Genomic DNA, 17,480 nt, shown 5'->3' on the forward strand with positions numbered 1-17,480 from the left:
CAGACTTTCTTATCTGGTTATAAAGGTTATTTGGAAATCTGTAAGTACAGGTCCTTTCTGCTGCCTCTGCTTGCGTGGGAGATTGCACAACAGTTAAGTCAGAGAACAAGAAGACTAGATAATGAAAGTGAGACATCTTTATAGGTGCAGCCAATTCAGAGTCGGGCCAAAGTCAACAGCTCCTCAAGCGCGATTATGTAAGACGTCTGAGTGCCACGTGATTAAAGGCTCTATTACCATTAGACTTTCTGCAACTTTTTAATATGAAAGGTTATTAAATATATTTTAGGGTATGCTCAATTTACTACAGTTATATTTTCTGAACTGCTCTTTCACATTTTAAGGGCATCAGTCGTCATGTGAAATTAATGAAAAGTGAATAGATATGTCAGCACCGAGGTCTGCATAAAGATATGAACTCTTATCAGACTACATGACTGTGACTAGTGACCCTATGGTTGCTTTTGAGTAACAGGTAGAAACCATTAGGCAGGTGGAGGACTTTCCACTGGATCTGGCTGTAGAGAGCAGAGCTCAGTTCATCAGCAGAAGGTTTTAATTAACAGATCACCGAGGAGAACAGAGACAAGGTAGTACAGATGGAAAATTCCAAGGACCATCCCAGTTGCACATCATTCCTCTATCATTGAAAGTGGATGTCTGTTGTACAGACCATTTCCTTCTCCCCTCAGTGTATCATAGGTCAGAGTTACTCTTAGACAGAGAATGTGTTTTCAGACAAGGATGATGGCAGGATCCCCCTTACCGCCACACTTCTGGAACCAGCACACACTGACTGGGGCTCAGAAACACCCTGGCATCTCATGCTGTTAGTTCCCCAGGAAGGCTTTCCTTGGGCGTTTCCAGCCCTTACCAAAGAGAGCCACTGGGCACTCCACTTTCACTATGCTACACATGCAATTAGTCCTGGAAATGAACCAAGAAGGCATTTCCAGAATCCTTTCTCCTTTCCAAACCCAATAAAGTTACAAACATTTGCTATTACTTGTATCAGCTCTTGGTATCATTCTGAATCTCTGTTTAGAAATATAAATGCATACATTACCCAGCATCCAGAGACTACTATTTTCTTACTAATTACTTGGCCATTCAGAGAAACTCTTATGTAAGGTACTGCCTAGAGATCTAGTGGACCAGAGTCCTTGCCCTTTCTGAGATGCTGGGGAATGAGAAGTGCTAGCAGGTGAGAAGCTAAGTTACTAGACCAGGAGCAGCTCCTGTCAACAGGGTAAGGGGGCTATGGAGATAGGGATGTCACATGGAGGCGCAAAAGGAGGCTTCTCTGAGCAAACTGTATTTATTAAGCTAAGATCAGGACAAGCTATACAACACAGTGACATTAACTATAACGTGGCTGTAGGGAATGCTGATCTCAATAAGGCCTCAATAAGAAATAAACACACACATCTCTAAGATATGTACACCTCATCAAAAAGGAATGACATATATGCTTAATAGTACAGAATAGAAAGAAAGATAGCTTGAACTGCTATACAGTACCTATGTGCACAATATTTCAAATACTTCCATTATAAATATTTATATGTTTTAAAGGGGGCATTCCTAGACTCATTATTATGCATTTTTATAAACATAAAAACATGGTATTTGGATACAACTTTATTACATAAATAAAAATAAATACCTCATGCCTGGGAATATTAAACTTAACATTATATGCATTTATAGAAAACAAGGACATTTAAGACATTACTTCTCTTACAGCTTTAAACCTCAGTACAAATTCCAGGCTATTAAAGCAGGTTTGTCCATTTGCTCTCAACTATGTTCACAATATGATTTTCAAGGCTACCATTTCTTAAAGGTATGTATTATTTACATTTGCTACTTTTAAATTAACACAGATTGGTATATAACACTAAAAGTGAGTTATCATTCTTGACCCTAAAATAAAAGTGGCAAAGTTAGCAAGGAAATAAGACTTTGTCATATAGGTAAAAAAATCAAAATAAAATGAGGAAGACATTAAATATGAAGAACACATCAAAGAACCCTTTATAATTGTGTTCTGAAAGACAATATTCAAATGTACACTGCGTAGAGGAGAGCACAAAGTCAGAGGCACAAAGTCGAAAGGGCATTTAATAGTCTTTTTGAATGTTCCAGTACCCAGACACAGGACCAAGCTGATGCAGACTGCAGAGGGAAAGGCAGGGCACCAAAGATGTTAACACAGGGGCAGTTACCACTCCCTCAACCTTAGTCCCTTGGCCTTTCCCTGTTGCAATTAGACAATTCGTCAACAGAAAAAGGATTGTGTTGCTAATTTTGTACAAGGTCATTAAGTCCACCCTACTGTGTTACTAGTCATTTATTTGGTCCTGCAACAAAAGGGAGTGTTATGATACAGTCAGTGTTGACACATTAACTTTCTTGATGTCTCTCCTTTAAGGAGCTTTCTCTGAAATCAACTGCAGCATTCAAGGGAACTCTTAAGGTAGCTGTGGATTAAAGTGATTCCGAGTCTGCTTCCTACATAACCACTCATCTAAAGGAAAGCAAACCTTCTAAAGAGCATCCCGGGGCTCCCAGATCCTGGCAACGTGGTCTTTAAGAGGCAAAACTGTTAAGTTCCATGGTATTACCTGTAAGCCACAGAGGTTATTGTTCTGGACTATGTAAACACACACACACACACACACACACACACACACACACACACACACACTCTCTTACATATGCATCCCGACTTCCTTTATAAACTCTTTAACTAAAATTAGATTTTCAGAGCATGAAAATGTTAACTTTTGGCAATATTGGCCAAATATGTATTGTGAACATGGATACAAAATCTTAAGGGGAAACTGAATGTACCTTATACTAATATATTTTATGCCAATGTTTTCAGAACTACACAGGGACAAATAGTCAAAAAATAACTGAATCTATTTGTGTGGTAAAACAGAAATGGCAAAGGCAAACTCAGCCATATGAGTTAATGAAGTCATATGAAAATACTCAAGTCAAATCTACACATCCTGGATAATTTGACAATCATATTCAATGAGTTTCAATGAAAACATTATTTGTAAGCAGATACTGCAAACCTTTTATTACATAATGATTTAAAACAAATGTCCTCAGACACTTTTCTAGCTGCTCATTGTGGCCACCGTGTCTTGTGAGAGTCATACCTTTTAAAAGTGATGTTGACTAGAACGTAAGTGGACTCTCAATAAAGCCTACCCTGCAGTGGCTGTGAAGGTACTAGTCATCTCTGTGGGCATTCGAGTCTCTGTCCTAATGCACACTTCTGTCTTTTAGAAACCAATTACACACAGAAATGGCAGTCATTCTTTTTGTATATGCATTTGTAGGCATTCCACATAGTGGATGAAAAGGCTACAAGAAAAATTCAAATTATTTTACAAGGTTTAGATATATTTTTCCTGTTTTTAAAACAGGTAATGCCCTTTTGTTTACACTGGTTAAGGTATTCTTTTTTTTTCTTTTTGCACATGTATGTATGTATGTATGTATGTATGTACGTACGTATGTACGTATGCTGGGGAGGAGGCAGACCCATGAGTATGCATGCCCATGTGTGTGCCCAGAGGTCTGAAGCTGACCACGTTTTCCTGACTGTTCTTTATTGAAGAAGGATCTCTTGTGGAATCTGGAACTATCCCATCTAACTAGTCTAGCTAGCCACCTGTCCCAGTATCATCTCTGTCCTGAGACTGTAGGTGGCCACCATGCCTCATGGGATTCACATGGATTCTGTGCATGCAATTTCTCCTCCTCACACCTGCTCTATTGATTCCATCTCTCTAGCCCTAATTTTGCTCCACCTGAAATTATGTTTCCTTTTTTTTTTTTAAAGGCAGTTTCATACTGTAGCCTAGGGTATCCTCCAGGTCACAGTGGTCTTTCCTTAGTGGTAGGATGAGGCATGTGTGCCCATAGCTGGCTTTGGTAATCTTTTGAACTACAACTGTTACCCACATTGTATTTAACACAGGAAAAAGTGCCGGGCAGGGCCTGAACAGTGAGGGAAATGATTCTGAAGTCTTTGCTTTCTACATGATTGAGAAAGATTCTCCACAGAGATCTTGTTTTAACAAACTATCTTAGCTCTCAGATGACACAGGACTTTAATCCTAGCACTCAGGAGGTAGAGGCAGGCAGATCTGAGTTTGAGGTCAGCATGGTCTACCTAATGAATCCCAGAGCAGCTGGGGATTATACAGCAAGACTCTATCAAAAAGACTACAAAACAAATTCCCAGCTCATTTCCAATCCCTAGGTCCTCTATAGCATATTCTGGCCAACCAGAAGGGAGTGGGCTCTGCTGCTGGGACAATCCCAAACGGTGCATGTGGCTTTGGATTCCATCAGCCTCAGTGTGCAGCTGGACAGATATGTGCAGAGCAGAATCTGTATAGGACGAGCTTAAGACTAAGATGAAATTTTCAAGTAAACTTTAACCCGTGTCCTCTTTGCTGGTTGTAATAGAGTTTGACAGTAAATAGAAACACTGTGTGGAGAGGTGATTTATAAAGAGAAAGCAGGGCTTCTCTAAGAATACTTAGTCTACCAAACAACTACTAACACTTAAAAAAGGTATTTAAAAAAAATGACAGCACTGTCAGGAAAACCTGATGTATAGAAAGAAATGAGGTGATTGTATAACCTTTAGAGAATGGGGGAGTGGGGGTGGCGCGGAGGAAATGGCTCAGTAGCTAAAGTGCTGGGTGGGTAGGATGGTTGCCTACAATTCCAGCACTCAGAAGGTGGAGACAGGGAATCCCCAGGGCAGGTTAGCCAGACTAGGTGCAATGGTGAGCTCTGGGTTTAATGGCGAGAGCCTGCCTGAATAAGGTGGAAAGAGACTGAGGGAGATTTCCAACATCAACACCAGGCTTCTCCAAACACACACACACACACACACACACACACACACACACACACACACACACACAAACACACAGACACACATGTAATAAAAAGGTTTGCAGAGGAGATCATGCATATGACACAGTTCTGTTTTCTCTGAAAAAGTAAAAATTAGAGAGGGGATTATTTATGTTACATAGAAAGATTCTTGGAAGAGCATCCTATTTAATGGACCTAATCTCCATGGCACACAGGAGATCTTGAAGTTTCTTGACAGACCTTTGCTACTGTAGCATGAAGGGCACACAGTACAACAGAAGGAAGAACCGAGCTCTGTGGCTTCTGTGAAAGGAAGATGACGGGGAGGGGGGGCAGTCAAAACTCAGAGGACTGAGTTATACAAGCTACACATTATCCTAGAGCCTTAGACGTTGAACGGTGTGTCTGTCTGACTCCGTGTTCCTTGGTACCAGTGACTCTGTTCTCCATTGCTTCCGGCCCCTTTACAGGTCAATGTTTACAGTATATTTTATAACTGTCCTACCATTTACTTGTCAGCAGATAATTCATTTTTACTGTCATAGGTAGAAAGGATACCCCAACTTAATTTAGACAATCTTAATGAGATTTGGGACTTCTGAGTCAATAAAATCCAGATAAGGATTTTTGGACCCTGTTTTGGACCCTGAATCAATGCAACAGGTTGGGGTATCTGAGCACCTGTGAATGGGGTGACTTTATTTGGCAAGTGAATCTTTGCGACAGTATAGACTGGGGTAAGAAAGCATGTCAATCCCTGCAACCACATGAACATGTAAGGGAGTCAGAAAAGAGCAACTCTGGAGAATGATTACAGTTACTGTAAAGTCCACACTCGGCAGTGACGACGGAGTGCCCTGTGCTCCTCCTATCTCATCCTTGTCAGGAGCATGAACCACAGGTCAGAGAGATGCAGTGCTGGCTGTGACATGAAGGAGAGCACCATGGGAAAGGGGCACAGTGGCCTCTGGAGGCTCGGCACCCAGGGAGGGATTCTCTATAGAGCCCCCATGCAGTCCCAGCAACACCTAGATTCTAGCACAGAGAAACATGAGTTCAATTTTCAGCTTACGTAGTACTAAAATAATAAATCTGTGCTATTTCAGTAATCAATTCTGTATTTTCTTATGTCAGCAATAGGAAATGACACAGAAATGGTGACCAAGGATAGAATGGAGGCCAGGGGCAACAAGCTTTTCTGTCATTCCTGGTATTACTCATGCCATCCAAGAAATGCCTGGATTAGGGAAACACAAATATCTTGCTGGTAATTTTTACTTCAGCCTCTCAGACTGAATTCGTACACTGAGGAATATATTATGTGTTGGGCACATACACACATATGTGTTGAACACCTCCAACAGTGTTTCTATGTGTAATAGAGTCCCTATAAAAATGCTGATTGAATGTATGACTGTGATCCAGACAGGCTCTGGAAGGGACTATAATTTTTTGAGTTTAAAGTGCTGTCTATCACATCTTGTCAAGAGCTGATGACTTTTCTATCTATTCAAATTTAGTTTATGACAGTTGTAATTCTATAAAACACAAGGCTAAACTGTATTTTGTGGTACTAAAATAGTTTAAACAATATGTAAAAAGAATATGCAAAATCTTAATTGTATGAACAAACGACCTCAGACTCAGAGGAGACGCTATGGATATGTTACAGAGAAAGGATCCTTTCTGGCTACTGGTCACTGCTACATTAAGAAACTTGAGTGCAAATTTTATCAAATGCATTTACCAAAAAGGGGTTCTTTTCATTTCATCTGGAAATGTTATTACATTAGCATTGAGCATGTAAGAAGTTGATCGGTCTAAACATTTACAAGCTATCAATATAAGCCAGCCTTACAACAAAAAATTCAAACATCAAGATCTACTCTTTGTCTAAATTTATCTAGACAAAGACTGAAAGACAGAACAGCAGCAAGACAAGAATTTATCTGAATAAAAAAAATAATTTGGTTGTTTTATGCTAGAAGTATTTTTCTAATATGGACAACATTACCTACTCCTATATGCCACTACACAGGTTGGATCAATTTTATTTTAGCTGCTGGAGTATCACAGTGTTAAGAATATCTGCTTCTTGTAGTGTCACGCTTTCATCTGTTAGCTCTTTACTTGGAAACGAAGTCACAAGAATAAAGTCAGTAGTTGCAAACTCAGGACGTGACTGTACTATAAAGTCTCGTACATCCAGAATCCTGAAGGAATAAGTAAAAATGGTTTATTGTAAAAAAAGGACATTTTTAGTAAAAATCATTCTCACAATAAAAATTATATAATCACAACTTTTGTTTAAAGGTGCTATAATTTTCTTTAATATACATTATTTTGATGGGAAAGTTCAGATTTTAAAAGAAAAATAACTTTAAAGTATACATTTATAATAAAAAAATAATCTTAAAGTGAATTATATATAAAATAAAGTATTAACAATATGCTATCTTAAAAGTATAAGTCTTACTGTTTTCAGAGTAAGAATTATTAGTAGCCTTAGTGTCTAAGTCATCTGTGGACACTGGGCTGTCTAACATTACCAAAAGGATTTTACACGCACCCATCCATACATGTAAAAGCTATGTGTGGTGGTACAAGTCTGAGTTTGAGTCTAGGCTTGCCTAGGCTACACAGTCACACAGTGAAATCCTATCCTTAAAAAAACAGTAAAAAAAAAAAACAATTTAAAAAATTACTCTCACATATACCTAGTAACTTAACTAAGACCATAAATGCACAAGAGGGTCTTATACTTAGTGAGAAACAAAAGTACTCGTATGTTCAGAGAAATATTTATATTCAAGTGAGTATCAGAGACAATGAAACAGTGTATTAGAGATTCTGTACCAACGAAATAAACTACTCACACCACACATTTACATTATGAAGTTGCTATACAGAGAGGTCGGATTAGAATTTCACTAACCTTTTGAGAGAATGTCTTGTCATGTACTTCAGACTTACTTCAAACTTCTAATTGTTTTGAGTTTCCAAATGATGGTATGACAGGTGAGTACAACCATGCCTAGCTTACAGTGACCACCATTTTAACTGAGAAAGTCCTGATAGGGTCTTATTATCTTAAATCTGAGTCCATTTGATGCAGTTTTGATGACAATGCAAAACTACTGCTTTTATCTTTGAGTTCTCTGAACTTGGGATGGATTGGATAATTTACTAAAATTATGGCTATTTCATTTATTGTAGGTAGTGGCTATCCTTTTAAATATTCTTCTGTCAAAAGTGTACTTTAAAAAATGTAATACCTCCATCTATGCAGTAAGCTTCATACAGTTTTCTGTAGATGAAACAGGATACGAACACAAAGACCCCCAACTGGCAGAGCAGCTTACCGGTGAGTGCTGTTAAATCTCTGTATGAGACGACTTCCATCTGCCAACCTGATCTGAATTTTTGTGGTGGGTATTGAATCATCAATAAGAACAGCAGCATTCAGTATTGATTTGTCCTCTTCTTCTGGGGAGGAGGGAGTACTGACGATTTCAGGTGTAAGGCTAAGAAAGAAGAGTTTATGAATCTGAGCACAGAGTACGTAAGGCCACAGGACACACTCAAGGTAGCAAAGCCTCAGCTCTCCAGTCAACTGTGCTGTGATCCCTCAGAGGACTTCCAAAAAAATAAGACTCAGTTTCCTTCCAGCTTCCTCTACTTTTTAAAATTTTTATTGATTTTATTTATTTATACACGAGTGCTCACTTTGCATGTATGACAGAAGTGAGCATCAGACAGAAGACTGCATCAAATACCATTGTAGACAGTTGTGAGCCACCGGGTGGTTGCTGGGATTGAACTCAGGACCTCTAGGAAGAGCAGCCAGTGCTCTTAACCACTGAGCCATCTCTCCAGCTCCACTTCCTCTACCTCTTTTGGCTTCTTTAATTATATTAAAATTAGTCTGGAGCCTATGATTCCTCCTTATTAATCCCAGCTCTCTTAGAAGACTAGCTGTAGTCCTTCAACTGTATCTCGGAGTTTTCCTCATACTGTTTCCTTACAGTTTGGTGAGAAATCAGAAATCAGAGAGTTAATATCAGCATGCCCAGGAGCATAAAGAAAACAGATTTCAAATCCCAGCTATGCTATAACCGGGTATACTGGAGGAAGTCCATCAGCCTCGGCTAATTCTCTAAGCTGTATTCTGTAATGCGTTATCCCAGAAAGTCCTAGAACACAGAATTCAAAAATCTACTTTTGCTTATAAAATCAGAACTGAACTGAACTTTAAAACCAGTTAATACTACTTTGTAACACTTGATTTAAAGAGATACTGCTTTGCAAAAGAAAAATAACTCTAAGCTATTAGAGAGAAATTTTATTCATGATGACAAAGTCATATTGAAGTTTACTAGACAGAATACCTTACCACTTGATCTTGACTACTAGTGACGTTACTGGTTTAATAGCTTGTAATGATGATCAGACATAAACTAAAAGTTATGTGAAATGAGAACTCTTTCAAGATTAAAACAAGTTTCATTAAACTTCTAACATCCCCTTAGCATCTTAATGGAGTTTTTATATCTTTGTTTATTCTCTCAAATACTAAGATTTCAGGGTCCCCCAGGTATTTTACTTTATACAGCCCCTGCTATGAGCACTAGGCATTGACTCTTACTCCCAGTTTCTCCCAAACTATTATCTGATACTAAAGTTAACTGAACTTTATTGCCCAACACCTGCTCCCTCTCACATTTCCAGATTTAAAACCAATCTGAAAAAACATGTGATAAAAATAAGGAAAAGAAGAAAACAGCAAATTACTAAATACTTAAGGAAATTCTTCAAGTTCCAAACTGAAGACATAAGCAGTTATGTTGTCATGCTACTGCCCAGGGGAGAGAGATATGGAGGTCAGAAAAGAGGTACAAAATGGTATAGGATGCCTTCCTCATCAACAATCCGCCCCACACACATCAGCAGCAGTAGCAGCAGCTCTGTGCGGTCATCTCCCTCACTTGTCCTGTGGGACCCTGACCAGTCAGCCATTCGCACTGACGGAATCCGTCTGGTGAGAGACAACTGCTCTGCTGTACAGACTATCTTCATCAGGAACAAGAGCACTTCAAGGTAGGTTTCTACTCTACCTAGAGGTGGAACCTACTGAGAAATGAGAAAGCTGACACAGCTCTTTTCTATGACATAAAGCTACTTCATAATGCTGTTTCCATCACCTAAAGTTTTCGTTTGGAGAAACATTTTGAGCAGGCAAGCTTTTTCTGAAACAAAAATGAAGTACAAAGCAGGAAAAATAATCTAGGTAGAAAGCATCTTGATGTGTCTCCTTGTAAAAAGCATGTATGTGAAAATGAATTATTTACAAACTGAAATGGATGGACTTTCCGAATAGGTAGGGTACCATGTCAGTGGAAAACTCAGAGTCAGAGGTAGACCAGAACTCTGTTAAATGCCAAGTTCAGTACTGGTAAGCAGGCATTGTGGTTATATTGTCAAATTCTTTGAAGCCAAAGTAATGTTCTTAAGCACATGATGTGGGAATGGAACTGGGGCCGAGGGAAGGAAGCAGTGAGCATCTGGGATAGGCCATGAGGGTCCAGGAGGCAGCACTTCCTGCTCTGCAAGGCTCACACTGTAAGCAGTCCCAGCTGCATGAGGTAGAAGTTCTGATGACTGAAGCAAGCCTTCAAGGGTTGTCCAAGCAGCAGGACTAGCAGGAAATAGAAGGCAGGCCAGCTGCTCATCTTTACATAATAGCATCCCTGAGGACTAGAGACATGGGTAAAACTGAACTTCAGAGTCAGTGCCAGAGGACCGTGTGGCAAGCAGAATCTTCTCTAAGCAGCATGCGAATGAACAGAGAATGCCTTTGGACACAAAGAGAAAGCTACTCAAGTTTCATCATCCATTACTGTCCAGCACAGTTACAAACCCAGGGAGAATGTCACCTCTAGCCTTCCTGCCAATGTAAGACTCCAGCTCATCTCAGGCTATCCTACCATTTTGTCTCTCATGACTTCCTTATTTCTATTATGTAACTGGATAACATTTTTACTCTGTGATTACCTCATAATGACTTGTGTATCACAAAACATGGCTAGTCTATTTACAAAGACGATACAGACAGAAGTTAGTATGCTCAACATAAAATGTTATGCATAATTCTTCACTTTAAAAATGTAGTAATTGATTAAATATGAGTTTATGAGTACTGGGTAACATTACATTAATATTCTAGAGTTAATTTTCTGTATAATAAAACTGAACAAATTTCTTTTTCCATTTTGAGGCAAGATCAGGCTTTGGCAGCCCAGGCCAGCAAGAGTGGGTAAACAGCTGAGACTGGACACAGCCTGGCAAGAAGCTGATGATGACCCCGAAATTCTGTTCTTCCTGCCCCTATCTCCTTAGCGCTAGGACTGCAGGTGTGGACCACCAGGGTAGGTTTGTAGTGCTGAAGACAGAACTTAAGGGCTCCTTAACAAGTCACAGAAAACTACCAACTGAAGCACGCTGCTCTGCTGCAGCACCCCAGTGTTTATTCACGGCAGATACAGCCACTTAAAAGTGGGAGGTAAAAATAGATCCACTGTGTTCTCCAATCAGCATTACTTTATAGCTTCTCTTCTGAAGCCATGTGATAGGAAGCAGAAATGAAACTGCACACACGACAGGGGGGGGGGAGGGGAGAAGGGGAGGGGGCAGTATGTGCAGGAAGGATACGCTCAAAGCATTATGCATTATATACTTACAGGAAAATGGCCTTATGCAACCCTACAAAACAAACAAACAAAACTGAACCAGAGGACATGGTACAGCAGTGAAAAGCACATTTCCCCAGAGTGCTTGGTTGGAACCTAGTTCTAAAAATTCTCTAGCTCCATCATACCTTGGGCAAATTACTGTTATTTCAAAACAGAGTAACAAGTATTCATACATTAAATTTACTTTTAATTATATGTATGTGTGCCTATGTGGCTATGTGTGCACATGTGTAGATGCCCATGGATTCCTGAACTGGAGTTACAGGTAGTTGTGAGCTGCATGGCATGGGTGTGTGAAGCAAAGTCAGGCCCTCTGTAAGAGCAGTGTGTGTTAAAGAGCTGTTATCAGAGAGTTTAATGCATGTAAGAAGTACTGATCCCTGGGTACTTGCTACTAGGATTATACAAGCTACACACCTACATACAGCAGGAAGGTCTTCTTAACTCAGACTACACTTCTTTACAAGTCATTTTGATTTCTTATTCTCAAAGAAATGTCATTTTGAACAAAGAAGTATTTTTAACACTAGAGGAATTTTACCTTCCAAGTTTTTGCCCTTCTCCACTAAAGGCCTTGAATCGCAATCTGGGTTTTATGTACTCTTGGTCTTGATGGTCCTCCATATCCAGGTTCACTTGGCTGCCATGGACCAGTCGCTGGAGCTCCAGGGGAATCTCTCTTAAAAGGAGGGAGGGAAGGTTTTAGTTAACCTTGTGAAACATTGTACTACCCCACTGAGATGACTGTATTAAACCACAAGCTACATGCTAATATACTTGTTTTCATGGTGATTTTGGGGTTCACATAGATTACATCACACTTTTCTAACTTCGAGGATTTATTTGGATTAGTGTTTTCTCTGTTTGTCTATGTACCACATGCATACGTGGTGCCACCGAGGGATAAAACTCCTGGGACGGGAGTTAGATTGCTATAAAGTACCATGTGAATGCTAGGAAGGAAATGGATTTCATGATGGCATTGCATACACACAGGACATGGTACGTCGTTCCTCCTGGTGCCCCCCCCCCCCCCCCCGCTGCTCCACGCCTTTCTCTGTTTTGCTGCCATAGACGGCCTCCTTTCTTTCATCTCACATGTACTGATTAAACTCTCTCTACCTACGTTAATCTCTCTTCTTCTCTTTTCACGGTCCCCTTTCTAGTTTCATAATCTATGTACTCATATATAAACACAAACATTGATATATCTACTCATATACAGAATCATAAATTTAGATGATGCATATGAGAGAAAACACATGGTATGTGAGCCTGGATGATATTACTTAACAGTTCATAGAGTTGAATTACGTATATTTACCATGTTTTCTTAATACATCCATCTGTTAACGAACATCTAGGCTGGTCCAATCTATGGGCTATTATGAACAGTGTACCCATAAACACGGATATACAAGTATTTCTATGGTATCTTGTCTTAGAGTTCTTTAGGAAAATATTCAGGAATCATATGTGTCATATATTATGTAGTTGTATTTTCAGTCTTTGGAACAATCTTGTAGATTTCCTTGGTAGCTACATAGATTTACATTCCCACCAAAAGTGAGTAATAGAGATCTTCATTTTTTACATCTTTGTACTACAGGACATCCTGTCTTATTCAACTTGTCATGGGGTACATAGAATCACCATACCTAGCTGTAAATATTTATTTCTAACTCCATCCTGGAGGGAACTAGAAGCTGATAAGGGTATTTTTGATTATCAGTAACAGGTAAACACCACTATGCTTCAGAGTCAAGGGCAGAGGCCGTGGAATACACTGCTATGGAAGACTGGTCTTACCCACTGAGGACAGTATCACAGCTACACCAGTCAGCATGTGCCGGAGATTCACCCCGGGAACGACTCTCTTCTTTATAATGTCTGAGCCTAAGTCTATTTCTGTCGTACAAATAAGCAGAAAGCACTAAGCACTTTGGGGGAGTTTCATTTCACTTTTTAACATCCTTTGCAGTTCCAGAATATTTACCATTTAAACTGCCAAGTGCTAGAATGAGCACCACTAACAGTAATGAGCACCACACACTTCATTATGGTCATTTTCTGCTTGTTACACGGAAAGTGCTAGATTGATGAATCAGGCACATGCATATTAGAATATGAATTTATATTAAAGGAAAAATGTAAATACAGACAGACATTTTTGACTTACGGAAAGTTACTTTTCTATATTTAATATATGTAAGATAGAATATATCAATTTTTGGAGAGGTGATGTGTATAAGCGGATTATACTACCTAATTGCTCTTGAAGACTAGTAAAGACAGTATTCCAGAGAGAAGCCCAAACTGATATTCTTCCCAGAAAGGAGACTTTGCTCACTGTTTGTACTTGATGATATTGTGTAAGCTCAATGAATGTCCTACTTGCCTGAAAATTAACTTTAGTAAATAATTAATATTTTCTTCTATCACCTTGAAGCTAGAGCTTGAATTTGAACAGCAACATTGGTTTTCACATATTACTTGAATATTTTCATCACTTGTTACTCCTAGTTTTCAACTGTAAAACACCGTCTTAACTACTACATCCAAGTAGTCGCTACCAATGACTTCAGCACTCTATTGACAGCATTTCATGCCTTTGTTTGGTATCCTTATAGTATCTAGGCAAATTTAAGTTAAAAATTAAATTTACACACTAATTCGCTCTCTACAATGTCTTTCTTTCAGAGTTTCTTTGTTTCAAAGGATTTTTATCCCCACCCCATTTTAGCCCCTCTCCTTGGTCAGGTTTCATTAAAAGGGGCTCTACCTTCAGTTTCTTTCTTTTTTTTTTTAGAGTAGCTTTTTAAAGTATCAAATTTATTTTTATTTTATTTTTTTAAATCATATTGTAATTTTTACTTATTCACACAGGGGTTATAAATACAAAAAGGCAGGATGTGGGGAAGGGGATGACACCGGAGTGTAGGTGTTCAAGGGGAGTACAGATATCTTTCAGAACAGGGTATCAGCTGAGTGAAGGTTCAGGGGACAGGTCACAATGACTCTGCCTATGATTCACTTGTCCTTATCTAAGTTGGTACTATCCGCCAAGGCTACCTATTTACAAGGCCTATGACTACTCAGGCTGGTAAATTTCCACAAAAGCTGCCTGAAGACAATAGCTTATAGCCATCTGTTTCAGTGTTTTTCCAAAGACTTTGTGTTAGCATGCATGTATGACAGGCCTATTGCTGATTTTAGGCCTTCAGTGTATAAGCCGGGCTGCCCCTGACATCTCCTCCCTTCTCTAAGTATAGAAGGGCTATGGGGATTCTAATCTTGTGAAGGTGGGGATACTACCTTCAGTTTCTTTATGGAATGTTGGAGTCTTGGTTTGTGCTGAAAGAGATAAAGAGAAAAGGAATAAAGGGAGTGGTGCCCTCAGGGAGACTCCACCCTGCTAACCCTGCAACTGTGTGAAAAGAAAAGGCTTAAGGAATTATCTGCTCCTAAAGAGCAACAACAAATCAAAGCTTATGCAAATGTAATTCCAGGAGGGGCCAAGGTTCTATCAGAAGCAGGCAGAATTTGAGAGCTCTGGCCATAGGGTTCTGAGTTTACAGTAAAAAGGATACAGGAGTAAAGTAGAGGGGTTAAGGGAAGCTGCTGTGGACAGGCGCTTGGCAGGGGATTCCCTGAATGGAGACCCAGAGAGGATACTATGTGAGACTGTGAAAGTGAGGCTTGGATTTTGGAGACCCCAAAATGTTGGAGATGGCAGAACCATGGAATATCTGTCAAAGAATATTATATATACAGGGAAGGGAACAAGGCAAGATAGAGAAGTGTGCTGTAGTCAACAAAGCTGGAAGGAATTGGACTTCTAAAGAGCCATCCAAGCCATCTGATGTCAGACATAGGAGTACAGGATTTGGAGTTTGCCCTGCTAGATTCTGGTCTTGTTTTGGTTCAGTATTTCCTCACTGTATTCTGATTCCTCCATTTTGAAATGGTCATCAGTATCCTATACCATTGTAAGTGAGAAGTATATAATTTGCCTTGAGTCTCAGAGGAAAAGATTTTAGATTTTGAAACAGTGCAGCAACTATGACTATGAAGACTTTTAGTTGTACTAAATGAATTTTACATTACTATAAGGCTCCAAGTCTATGAGAGCCAGGGAGTAAAATTTGGTGGTTTTGAGTAAGAATAGCTTCCATTGGCTCATATATTTGAATACTAGGTCACTGTTCACAGTTGGTGGAACTACTTGTGAAAGATTAGAATGCCTGGCTTTGGAGGAGGTGTGTCACTGGGGCTGGGCTTTGAGGTTTTGTAGCCCACAACACTTCTGGTTGGCTCTGTCTCTCTCTGCCTTATGCCTGTTGCTCAGATATACGTTCTCAGCTACTGTTTGCATGCTATGCCTATGTGCCTACAGCTATGATCATGGCCATGTGCCTACACCTATAATGATCATAGCCTCACCCTCTGAAACTCTGTGCCCCCATTAAATGCTATTTTTTTATGTTACCTTAGTCATGCTATGTTGTCGTGGTGCCCTGTCAACAGGAAGCAGGGTAGAAGCTTCATAGCTAGCTAGCTAGCTAGCTAGCTAGGCATTTACTTTATTGATTTATTATATTAAGATACTTCTTGGAGGGGGCTCCAGAGATGGCTCAGTGCTTAAGGACACTAACAGCTCTTCCAGAGGTTCTGAGTTCAACTCCCAGCAACCACATGGTGGTTAAAACCATCAGTAATGGAATGTGATGGCCCCTTCTGGTTTATCTAAAGAGAGCAATGGTGGACTCATATACATAAAATAAATATTTTTTTAAAAAAGATATTGCTTGGAGCAAAGCCCATAGTGTCATCATAGTTGAAAGAAGTTCAATCATCTAATGTCCTTTTTCCACAAAGATCACTTATGTAATATGTCATAGTAATTATCTCTTGAAAGCTAGTAGTATATACAGAACAGTTAAAAAAAAGAAAGAGTGCTGGGAGCTACGCTATTTTGTCAAACAGCTGCCACACAAGCATGGCAGCCTGAGCTCGACCTCCTGCACATAGACAGAAAGGGTGGATGTGGTGGTATGCACTTGTATCCCAGCACTGGGGTCACAGATCCTGGAGCGCAGTCATCAGCCAGCCTGGCCTATTTGGCGAACTCTTGGCAAATGAGAAAACCACTGAGGTTGACCTATGATTTCCACATGCACTTGCACACATACACAGTCACAGGAACATGCACGCACATACTCAAAATAGTTCCACTCAACATGACAAACAGATCACAAGTAATTCATCTTACCCTCTCTTAACAGACTCCAAAAACTGAGCATTTGTTGGATCATTGTAAGGTCTCAATTCTCCGTCATCTAAACTGAAGCCGTTTCTCCACAGCTTAAGTAAAACCTGAACCTTTGGAGGTAAAAACAAAACGCAGTCACTTCCAAATAATTATAAGTTTCAGGGCACTAACAGCTCTTCCAAAGGTTCTGAGTTCAACTCACAGCAACCACATGGTGGTTAAAACCATCTGTAATGGAATGTGATGGCCCCTTCTGGAGTATCTAAAGAGAGCAATGGTGGCATTGCTAACTCTACCCCTAACCCTAACCCTACCCCTACCCCAACCCCTAACCCCTAACCCCTAACCCCTAACCCCTAACCCCTAACCCCTAACCCCTAACCCCTAACGCTAACCCTAACCCCTAACCCCTAACCCCTAACCCTAAATACTAAACCCTAACCCTGAGCCCCTTCTGGTGTATCTAAAGAGAGCAATGGTGGCATTGCTAACCCTAACCCTAACCCTAACCCTAAACCCTAAACCCTAAACCCTAAACCCTA

General features: G+C 39.8%; 1 protein-coding gene across 1 annotated transcript in view; it reads right to left on the minus strand.

Annotated features, from left to right (window-relative positions):
- Positions 1-1,302: 1,302 nt before the first annotated feature.
- The window catches only part of Ubxn2b (UBX domain protein 2B), a 29,583-nt gene continuing 13,405 nt past the window's right edge, over positions 1,303-17,480 (minus strand). Inside the window, exons 5-8 of the mRNA XM_028769949.1 lie at positions 16,939-17,048; positions 12,208-12,345; positions 8,280-8,441; positions 1,303-7,130 (exon numbers count right to left, since the gene is read on the minus strand). Of these exons, the coding sequence (XP_028625782.1) occupies positions 6,968-7,130; positions 8,280-8,441; positions 12,208-12,345; positions 16,939-17,048 (573 nt within the window). The 3' untranslated portion in view covers positions 1,303-6,967. The remainder of the gene's footprint in view (positions 7,131-8,279; positions 8,442-12,207; positions 12,346-16,938; positions 17,049-17,480) is intronic.

The sequence above is a fragment of the Grammomys surdaster genome, unplaced genomic scaffold, assembly GCF_004785775.1.
Source record: "Grammomys surdaster isolate TR1022 unplaced genomic scaffold, NIH_TR_1.0 64, whole genome shotgun sequence".
Classification (NCBI taxonomy): Eukaryota; Metazoa; Chordata; class Mammalia; order Rodentia; family Muridae; genus Grammomys; species Grammomys surdaster.